The 11696-nt window shown below is 35.4% G+C and overlaps 1 protein-coding gene across 1 annotated transcript; it reads left to right on the forward strand.

The window, feature by feature from the left end:
• Positions 1–918: 918 nt before the first annotated feature.
• On the forward strand, positions 919–11485 carry LOC128268475 (homeobox protein extradenticle). The gene is made up of 7 exons (XM_053005591.1): positions 919–1030; positions 4705–4978; positions 5408–5521; positions 5628–5808; positions 5874–5984; positions 6422–6569; positions 6629–11485. Exons 2-7 carry the CDS (start codon positions 4726–4728, stop codon positions 6908–6910), a joined length of 1089 nt encoding a protein of 362 aa, XP_052861551.1. The 5' UTR covers positions 919–1030; positions 4705–4725; the 3' UTR covers positions 6911–11485.
• Positions 11486–11696: the final 211 nt, after the last annotated feature.

Consider the following 11696-nt stretch of genomic DNA (forward strand, 5'->3'; position numbering starts at 1 on the left):
CGTTTTTAACAAAAGAGGCAAATATAATAATTTTACCCGGCTTCAAAACAATAAACAACGAAGGTCGATCCGTCATTCAGATTTAGAGATGGTGCCGTCAATTAGAGATCCTTCTAAAGAAGAACGCAAACTGATCATGTTTACTAATTTTTTCGCTATTCGCTGAAGCCGCAGCGTGCTTTGAATAGTGTTTGACTCATAGAAGAAATCACTCAACAGCAAGATAACGTTCTTTAATAAACCAATTTTACAGAACATGAATTACGTGCAAAATAGATGCTGTTACTGTTCATCGTCCTAGACGAAACTCATGTTTGAAACTGCGAAAGTCCAACGATTAAACCCTGCCATTTTCTATGAGGCATCAGCATTCATTTTCTTATGTAGCGCATCATCGGAACAGGGTGTAACTTTTGTACAGAATCTGGAGGGCCAGACGAAGCGCAAAAACCAACCCTGACGGAAATTTTGAAACCACATACTAGATTGTTGACTAAGTAGCGGGTCGATGAGAAAAAACAATTTTATGGTTTGAAACACGAGACTGCAACTGATTAATTGCATCCTTGAAGTGAGAATTTGGATTGCCTTCAAAATGCGCTTCCGCAGCCCGTATAACGGTCAACATTGAATGAAAAACGCTTGTCGCGCACGATTTTTTTAGATCTGAAAACAGATGGAAGTCACTAGGGGCCAAATATGGTGAATACGGTGAATACTCCAACCATTCGAACTCTAGTTCAAGAATTTTAGCCATTTTCAAAATGTTCCCTCTGCTATTGAACCGCAGAACTGATTGAACAATCCCATTTAAACACCCTCGCACGCATACATACGTACGACGTGTCTCGACGTGTCGCCAACTTAGTGTTGGTGCAAACCAAGCCAAGATAGAGATTCACAGGGCGTTTTTTGGAAGCTTCTTTCATCTTTCGTCGGGGTGAAAACCGTAGCTAATATTTTGGTTTTGGTGTACTTGTGAAGTGTTTCCGGTTTACTGACCACACGCGATTGTCGTCATTGATAACGGGTAAATGAAAGTGTGGTCGAGAAATAAGCATTGTGAAGAAAGGCACAAGAAGTTATTGGAGGCTGATCTAAGTTGAAAATCTATATGTGTCAATTGTGTAAGACGGCACGGCACTTTCCAGCAGCCTATCGTAAACAAGGACTTGAATTAACAGTTACCGGCCTGTTGTGATAAGCCGAATGGAACATAAAATGCTGTGGATTTACTTAAAGGATTGTTAAGTGAAATTGATTGCCCATTTTGGTTCCTACGCTTCTGGTGTAAGGACTAGTGGGATGCGTGGTTCTGCATTCGTACATTATTGAAACTTCGAAGATTATGTTTGTTTGTGTGTGTTATTTGTAAAAATATCTTATGGCTGCTTTGTTCACTGTAAGATGGATAAAGTCAGGCGCAGTTCACGCCACCGACAGTGATACAGTGGAGTGAAAGAATAAGAAAAAAATCTGTTTATGAAACTATATTTGTGTTCTCCATAGCATTTTACCATAAACCGACTTCCTGTGAGCATAACGATACGGATATTATTTGTAGGGATATAATAAGGGGTATGTTAAACGCTGCATATGATTCAACCAATGACCAATTTTAGTTCCTCAATACATTCTACGAATAGCTTTTGGACACAGAAGGAAAAGTGTCATTCGATTCTCGGGATTTCCACACGACTTTTTCTATTTTTTGTGGGTGTGTGTGTTCATTTCTTTGCTGTGATTTTCTGTACAGTGAACCCTCCTATACCTGTTTAATGCGCTTGTTTCTCTTATCCCATATACTTATTGATGCTCACCATTCTGTACGAAATGTATTCACCGTCGAGTTATGCATACAAGACAATGCATACCAAAAAAGGTGTTTATGGATGTGTTCGTGCACTCCCGTCCGATGAAAATATCGCTTTGGAAAGCTTTCCAAAATTATTATTCCAACAAACTTGGTAATAAAACTTATCGTATTAACTTTTCTAAACATAACTGCTAGTGGTTATCGAAAGTGTTTGCAGCCAGAGAAATAACACATCCTCAACATTAGAGAGAGAAGCGACTATTGCGTCAATCTGCAATAAAGTGCTCATAGTTTAGTATCTTTAGAATGACGGAAATTGCGAATTTAACATAAGTACTTACCCAAATCGCTGTTTATTTGCATGGAAAATATAAATATCATTCGTGTGGCATCATCTATTACGGCGACTGTACACATGCACAGTTCATGATCTACAAACACACAAACACAAAAACATTTCTTGCAATACATACAAAAACAGTTTAGCTCATTCTTTGCTAGACAATCTGGGCTTTCTCCGTTTTTTGTTATAGATTTCTTCTTGATTGTATGGTCTTATGTTGCATAGTAAATGTTGCTTGTTTTTACAAGTTTGCCGAAGTAACTGAGATCGGAAATTGAACTCGAGATATCTCGCGGCAGATAACAACGGACGATGACTACTTCGCTCTCTAACAGCGGACAAATAGTTCCGTTGATTCTACTAGCTCCAGTAGCACACAAGCATTTAATGTTCTGTATTTCTCTCAACTCTTGTTTAAATTAATAACTTTGAACTCCTTGATTTTTGGAGACACCATACTGTCTGTTCTTTTGTGTTCTGAGATAAATAAAGCAACAGTCAAGAGTATTTGCCTGGATCAGATAAGATTTTTTTCTCAATTCAAAAGATTTCAAGAGTAATGAAGTTATTTAAAGACGTTTGATTAAGTTTCTTCAACGCATATTACGGCGAAGTGTTTGTACTATAATTATATGAAAACATATACAACTTTACAATGATGTTAACCTTAGGGACATGTAACAAACTATTGTTTATTAATAGAAATGGTAATACAATTGAAATCAAAACAAAGCATTCTAAAGCATGAAACAAAGATGCTGCAAAAAAGCAAAGCTGGCAAAGTTAAGTAATCAAACTGGATTAATTGTAACTAGAAACGACGGTCTTCAAAAAGGAGATATTGTTTCACTCGTTTCAAAGTCCAAAGTAAAGTTGTTTACATTCATGTGACAAATAATAACATCGTAATTACCTTTTAAGAAATTAAGATTAAGATATATTAAGAAAGATTAAGATTCTTAATTAGATTGAGAAATAGATTAAGAATAGATCTATAACCAAAAATTACAGGTGCAATAGAAATCTATGTTAGTTATCCGCAATCACAATCGTCGAGCGCTCCTCGCCAGCCACAAGAAATCTATAAGATCTAAAAAATAACAAATATGATTTTATACAAACGCGTTAAAACATAAACAGCTCTTGCGTTATCAACAGAAGTGAGAAGCTGCACACAAGTTTTATGATACCTAGTGTTATGAAGCATAATTATACCTTTATACAGGTATAACCTTTATAGGTGGGCACAAGTTTAATTGACATTATTTCTTGAATCTTAGAAAAACGGACCGGGCCGTATTTATAGTTTCATTGATATTACGGTTATTCAAAGTTCGTACACGCAATATTGAATTTTTTGAAATCAAACAAACGTTCGTTAGAACATGTTTGTTGGTTTGGCAATGACAATGAAAACGTACGATAAACATCGTCGTTCGATTGAAAATTGGCGAAAATCTGCCCCGAAAATGAGTAAATTATATCTCACGTTCGTGGGTATCATTATGGATTATTTATCAATGTATTAGCAACACTTATCATCTTGGTTTAAAGTCGAATTCATTCAAATTTCCGTCTTTATTACTGATTGATAAATTCTTCTGTGAATTTTCGAAATACTTGATGCTTTTATAGAAACATATGCACCGATTTCAGCTGAAATTGGCATCTGTTTGTTAATAACACGTATGTTCTATGATTTTCTGTCGAACGTCTACATTTTGTTGATTTGTTGTTTTACGGGCAGAGTATTGACCATTTAATGATGACATTTGCTCAATCGAGCAGAACGCAGAATTCTTCACTTGTTTGATGACGTTATTAGAACGCGTACAACTAATCAGGACGAAAAGACGTCCTAAAGCTCTGAGTTATCTGATTCATGAAATAAGCCGTAGATTTTGTACTTTGCTGAGCATTTTGATAGCAACAGCATTATGCGATCAACCAGGTATCCAATATTAAGACGTTAAAGAGATGAATGTGTCTTGATAGCTTCAAGTATCTATAATTCAATAACAACAACATATTCCGATTATAAAAACGGCCCAGTCCGTTTTTCTAAGATTTAAAAAAAACATATTCCGACTGTGGCTCGACCGTAGATCATCCGTCTCGCTGCACCGATTAATCGGACTCTAAGAGAAAGACGTCTGTTCGAACCCTGACAATTACAACAACTTAAGTTCAAAACTTTAAGTTGAAGCTTAATACGGCTCTGTCTGTTCTAATAATAATGAATAAATAATAGATAACATGTTGAATCGTCCAACAAATTTCAATATGAACTCGTGGCCGCGAAAAGAACGATTATTACTATCATACTGGGGTGCCGGTACAACGTATCGATCTGTTAAAAAATATGCAATTAAATTGTTATGCAGGTTTCAACTCAAAAATTTTATTTCAGTTACTTCTGAAAGGGTAATGTAATTTTGTTACCAAACTGGATATTTACAAACCGCATTTTGGTTCAAGATTCCAATGTTTGATGTTTTACAACGTAGACATTATATAGATTATTTTTATCGTTTCATGCATACAGCCCAGGAGTACAGCTGCAATAATGGAAGACCCAAACCGGATGATGGGAGGGCACGGTGGCTTAATGCCATCTAGCTACGGCATGTCAGCTAACGATGGCCAGCCAGGCGTCGATAATGATCCACGCAAGCAGGACATCGGCGAGATTTTGCAACAGATCATGAACATCACCGACCAGTCTCTGGACGAAGCTCAAGCGCGGAAGCACACACTGAACTGTCATAGGATGAAACCAGTTTTATTTGCAGTACTATGCGAAATCAAAGAGAAAACAGGTTTGTAAAAACTTCAACATCCTAGTTTACGTATTTCGATTATTTTCGAACGTCTCGTACAGTCTTCAAACTATTCCTATTGTATCTAGGTAAATCACGTTAACTGGAAAAATAATAATTAGAGTATTCGTTGAAAGCATCACACAATAAATAACTCAAATATTATTGTTTCAAAAAGTCATAATTTAGTTTGCTCCACAAAAATAGTTTACTGAGGATTTTGTTGGAAATTGCTTTTGCAAGTGATTTTATCATACCCTCTCGATTTCTTTCTTTCAAAAACCCATGAAAAAATAAATCGAGTTTAAACAGTTGTTCGAAAAAGGTCGTAGATTAATAGTCAAAGGTTGTCAAACCTTCCAGAGAACGCAGCCTACAGCCGGTGATTGTGATTTCTCTTTAATAAATCGATTAAACATGTATTTACAGTCTTGTCGTTGCGAAATACCCAAGAAGAAGAGCCTCCAGATCCCCAGCTGATGCGCTTGGACAACATGTTGATCGCCGAAGGAGTAGCTGGGCCGGAAAAAGGCGGTGGTGCAGGTAAGAATACATCGAAAATGCTGTCTGTTCTTTTGAATGTCTTTTGAACGATTTAAACATACATTTGTACATTTTGCTTTGTTCTAATTTTACTTTACATGTGTAGACTTTTTATCACAGTCCGATCTAACCGGTGGCCAAGACAACGCTATCGAACATTCAGACTACCGGGCAAAGTTGGCACAAATCCGCCAGATATATCATCAGGAGCTGGAAAAGTACGAACAAGCCTGCAGCGAATTCACTACGCACGTCATGAATTTGTTGCGGGAACAAAGCCGTACCAGGTAAATAGAACGTATACCTCACGCAATATGTGTCGTAATTAACTGTTGTATGTTCTTATTCTTAGACCTATAACGCCAAAAGAAATCGAACGGATGGTACAAATAATTCATCGAAAATTCAGCTCCATACAGATGCAGCTCAAACAATCTACCTGTGAAGCGGTTATGATCCTGCGGTAAGTACATCCGGCCTTCACCAGTAAAGATCCCATTCATATAGTGCAGGTAAAACTAAGCCAATTTGATTAAAGAACTGTGTTGCCATAAGTCACAGTCCCTTGGTATTAAATCATTACTTCCGATTGCCGGTACAAAAATGTAGCGTGAAAAGTATCTGCGGGTAACTAATTCAGTTCAAGCAGCTATACAAGCGGCTTAGTTCCATTCCATTACTTTACTTTTGTTTGTTTTGCAACTTTTGATTGTCTGCTGCACGATTCGGCGGAACTTTCCGTTATTTAATTGAAAAAGTTTAACCTTTAGTTCGAAAGATAAACGAAACTGAGATAATTATTTTAACTCATTTAGTCGTAGCGACGTTTATTACACCGGAGATACAAATAATATTGAGATTTGTACTTAATTGTGTCCCACGACTCTTTCATCGACTCAGCTCGCGGTTCTTGGATGCTCGGCGGAAGAGACGTAATTTCAGTAAGCAGGCTTCTGAAATCCTGAACGAATACTTCTATAGCCACCTAAGCAATCCTTACCCATCGGAAGAAGCTAAGGAAGAACTGGCCCGGAAATGTGGCATTACTGTAAGTGTTTCGAAAATTGCTTTAAGATAGATTCAAAGGTGCACATTTATTTTCTTAAGGTTTCGCAAGTGTCCAACTGGTTCGGCAATAAGCGCATTCGTTATAAGAAGAACATAGGTAAGGCACAGGAGGAAGCTAATCTTTATGCAGCTAAGAAAGCGGCTGGTGCATCGCCATATTCAATGGGTGGACCACCCAGTGGCGCAGCAACACCGATGATGTCTCCTGCTCCTGCACAGGATTCGATGGGATACTCCCTTGGCTCGGGTGGATACGATCAACAACAGCCCTATGATGGTAGCATGGGTTATGATCAGCTACATCAGGATCTTAGTCCTTGAGGGAAAGATCCTTAAGAAGTTTATCAGTGGCAAGAAACTATACTGGTGAGGAAATACTTTTCGATCAAAGGACATCTTGCAGACTTGAACTGAACAGCGAACAAGCGAATCACACTTGAAAAACAAAAGTAACAAAAATTCAAATTCATTCAAAACACACACGTATGGTAGTACATGTAGAGTCGATCGCAAGAGGAAGTAAAAAGATATGAATTATGTGGCAGGTTACTATATTTTAAAGAACAATTAGTAACTCGTAAGATCGTAGCTAAATTAAGCCTTGGGTAATTTATCGGTAACCATTATTCTGTTCTCGAATATCATCTGGAATGATATAAGAAGGAATAAATAGCTCCATTGGCCCGTTGCTTGCTTACTTTCAAACGTGCATCTTAGTACCTAGGTATACATTTTTCTTCTTATAAATCTATTCAACGTAGATAAATGGATCGTTGATGTGAAAACTTTTCATTCGAGTGTATTATATAAGTAATCTATCAATGCATCACGTAGAATATAGCAGTATATACACTAGCGGTCTAAAGTATTTGAACTCGTAAATTGTTTTCATTGTCTACTCAATAACATCTTCCCTTTACAATTCATTGTTGTCTAATTCAACCTCAGTTTATGTAAGCTGCGCATTACTGCGCGTTTCGAAGAAAGGTTTTAAAAGTTTTGTTGAAAGTTTAGAAATGTTGGGAATGTAAATTTGAAGTAAGAGATTTCATTTTACACCGACAAGGGGCATGCCAGCGATAGAGAAGAACATCCAACACAAAGCGTTCACTGATTGAATATCCAAAAGAAAACGTAACACGGCACTTTGTCAAATGTTGGATCTTATTTCTTCGATCTCTTAACAAAAAAAATAACAAAAGCATCGGCGCAACTCACTTGTAATAGATCTGCCATAGCTTGCATTCATCCTGAAAAGGAAAATGAACGAATGTCACCGGTTTTAGCAATGTTACAGATTATTTTGAACAAGTTGTTGAATTCTGTTGGGGTAGGATTCGTTTAAATTTAAAATTATAAGATTTACCGTGCAGGGCATTGGAATTTGTATAACGGATTTTTTTTCTTTGAGTTTAGTTAATATTGCTGTATCTTGTGTAATCGAATACATTGGACCGCTAGTATATTCTGAAGTTACCTTTTCCTAGACTCTGTACTTTAGTGTCCTTCACATTAAGCAATCAACACGAACATTTGACATCACATTTAAACTTTATTTCAATTCAACTCATTTATTCAACACAAAAAATACCTCGCTATACGTTGGTTTAAGTAACGTAATGCGAAAATTTGGTAAAGTTAAAGATTTTGTTTCATAATTAGCTAAAATATTGTACGACAACGACACAAACTCTGAGGGTTTTTGTAGTTTTTTTAAATTCTTTTTTGAAAATTGTAAAAAAATGCTTTGCATATGTCGATCTCTGTGCCGCTTCAACTCATCCTTCGTTTCATGAACCACATCCTGGTGTTTTATTATAAGATCTTTTAAATCTTGTTCTAAATATGTTATTGAGCCGATAAAACATTGACCTTATGTTTAATTATAGTAATTTTTTCTTTATATTTTGGTAGTTTTTACAACACTATCGTAGGTGTTGAGTACATTTCAGTCAATAATAAACCGCATTTATTGGTATAGAGTAACACAAAATATTGGAGATCGCGTTTAGCTTAGCCGAGAACTGGTTAATAATATATTTGAGAATTCGGTAAAAAAAACTATTCCAATTCTTCCAATTTATCACAATACTGCAACAGTACGTTTATTTTATTATGTCGAATCTCATAGTAAATTTTTTCAGCCTAATGTCAAACGCCAATAATAAGCCTCGCGGAAGCCAGGCTGGCAAGCAGCACTTACATGCAAAAATTAAACGTCGGCTCGAAAACATTACTCACAAAAAACCTTCCGCATACAATAAACGAGCCCCTAAGTTTGTGACCCAGCACAGACGCATATAGTATATTAGGTTTAATTTATATACGATAAAGTGTGAAAGTATACTGAATAAACGCTTGTCGAAACTCGTAGAAATCAACATCAGAGCAGAAATGATGTAAATGAAGTTTGCGAAAGGTAACTGTTTGTAAACAAAATTAGTTTAAAACGGAAGTACAGTAGCGGTAGCACCAATGGTAGGACTCTCTTTACACTAGACGATGTTTCGAGGCGCTACATAATCTGCATTTTATCGAACTGAATGATGACACATACATCTGTCAGCAACAACGAACGAACGTAAGGCTACAGTTTAAAAATGGTACTTCCACCATAAGAATTAATGTTCTTCGGTTTGAAGCGGTGACAAGTTTGATATGATCTGGCTCACAAAAATACTCCAATAAAACCAGTGACATTTCACAAATCCGATCACTGAATCCGAGTAGCGAATGACAAAAACAAATTTCAAAAATTGTGTATGTGCTATACTAAAATTACATGTATCAAGATAACATAAAAATGTCAGTTAATCTATAGTCCGCCACGAACCGTTTATTTTTGAAGAATTTGCATACAAATCCGTAAAATCCTATCTAACAATCATGTTGCTGCAGCTCGTAAACTATATACGTAATTTATATAAATAAGGTAAGCAAGAGAAACAAACAGTATAGCTGGTGTAAGCATAAAAGTAAGCAATAATTTGTGAAATTAAATGGAAACGAGTAAGCGCAAGTAGATAACAGAAAACTGGTACAAACAAAAACACATGATAGCCAAAGGTATAAAGAATATCATCATCTGATAAACTTTTACCATCACAATACATTTTTCGGGCAGAATTACTTGCCCGAAATTGCTTACTTGACACCATTATAACTAAAACTAATTCAGTAACTGAGGAAAGCCAACATTAATCATTTATCAAATTATAACAAAACACAAACATTGATCAATTTGGAAAAGCACAAAATCAGTAATTTTCCAGTGTAAATGAATGTATTTTGTTTTGCTCCCAAGCATGATATCGTAATCACACCACATACCGTTTACATTTTTCGTTCCGCAAGTGTCGGTTCATAGTTTTTGCCTCTGTTTCAGATTTCTCTGAGCACAAAATTGCCTCACCATGCAGCCTTATTGTTTATGTGGTGACTTTAAATTTTGATGTTCCTGTCTTACCATTTTGAAGTCTATTTTGTTTTATTTTCCTTTGCCTTGTGTCTACAGTTTTTATTATTACGGTAGTTTTTGTAAAGGTCATTAATGGCGGATGTTGGGTAAAACGAACTTTTCGTCGTATTCGATTACCAAGAACGCCTGTATACCAATAACATTTACATTTGTCTAAAAGTTTGTTAAAATTTATTGTACTTATGCAAACAAACTGAAATAGATATAAGTTCCATGAGAATGAGTGATTAGAAGGTGAAATGCTATATCGCAATTTCATTTTAACATCATGCTTAGGAAATGTTGTGTCCTATTTAAAAAGTATAGTTTTCTGTAGATAAGAAATCGAATTCATCAAAATTGAAAGTTGGAAAGTTATTGTGCACCAAGGAATGTCCCATCTTCAAAAAACCAATTCTAGAACACAAACATCTAAAACGATAAAGACAATATCAGTACGAGAACGTGTGAAAGCCGCCGAGGTCTCAAAGAGTCAGCCATCGTAAAAAATTGCGAACATTGCATTGCGTTGAAGAAATAGGAAAAATGAACAAACGAACAAGAGAACCAACAAATCATTTGTATACGATATATAAAGGAAATTATTAGAAAACTATCAATTATATTTAACGTTAATAAGAAATTATATAACGTTAATTAGAAAACATTGAATGAGAGGAAAATAAATAATGAGGAACAGAGAAATGAATAGCAGAAAACAAACGAGATACTTGACATTTTATAGATAATTAATAAGTAAGTAAATACACATCATAGAAGCAAAAACAACTGCAAAATAATATGGCCCTTAATAAGCTACTTAAATAAGCCCTTAAAGCTACTTAAGTTATGGACGACCATCCTCATCCATCATCAAAGGTAGCATACCATCAACAGATCGTTTGACACGCAAAAAACTGGACAAACGATTGCGTCTAATTTTCCAGAATTGTCTTATTTCGTTTTAGATACACATGATTAATTACTAACATTTAAGGGTACTTAACCGCGTTTATAAAAATATTGTTTTAAGACTATTCCTCCTAATCAAACAATTTCGTTTTTCGCATTCAATCCTCAAAAAGTAGACTAGAACAAGCCAAAACTCGATGCTTCAATTTTTTTTTCTATTGGTCTTTGCTGTTCTGTTACTGTTTTACTACACTGTTCTTTTTATAAGTTCATAAAACTTGTTATGATTGGGTACCCTCATTTTCTAGGGTTTCTTTTACTTCATCCGATGTTTTCTTTTAAAAAAAATTGTAGAAAAATTAAATAAACGCAACACAAGAATTCCGTATATAAACTTGAAACAAACAAACAAAAAACAAAGATTGAATTAAAAACAAAAGCATGTATACGAAAATGATTTATAAATCTACCAATAAAATTCAAATTTTATGTGAACTAAATGATAATGATATTTTATAGGATTTGACCCAAAATAAACTACGGAATACAAAACAATGGAACTATTTCGTCTTAAAGAAATTTGTGTAGTAAATGAAACATGAAAAACATTTGGTTATTTTTTCACAGAAGTTTTTATTGAATTCAAAATCGCTTCTCTGTTACAAAAGTAACTCACTCACCAAGCGAGATAGGTTCACAATTCTTGCCGGCGTAACGCAAACGCAAGAGATAAGGCAG

The sequence above is a fragment of the Anopheles cruzii genome, chromosome 2 (genome assembly GCF_943734635.1).
Source record: "Anopheles cruzii chromosome 2, idAnoCruzAS_RS32_06, whole genome shotgun sequence".
Taxonomy (NCBI): domain Eukaryota; kingdom Metazoa; phylum Arthropoda; class Insecta; order Diptera; family Culicidae; genus Anopheles; species Anopheles cruzii.

What these genes read in the sequence shown, in the direction of transcription:
- LOC128268475 (XM_053005591.1), top strand. Translation starts at nt 4,726, where the DNA reads ATGGAAGACCCAAACCGGATGATGGGAGGGCACGGTGGCTTAATGCCA. An exon ending in GGAAAAAGGCGGTGGTGCAG is followed by an intron (nt 5,522 to 5,627) that starts GTAAGAATACAT and finishes TTACATGTGTAG; the next exon opens with ACTTTTTATCACAGTCCGAT. An exon ending in GAAGCGGTTATGATCCTGCG is followed by an intron (nt 5,985 to 6,421) that starts GTAAGTACATCC and finishes TCATCGACTCAG; the next exon opens with CTCGCGGTTCTTGGATGCTC.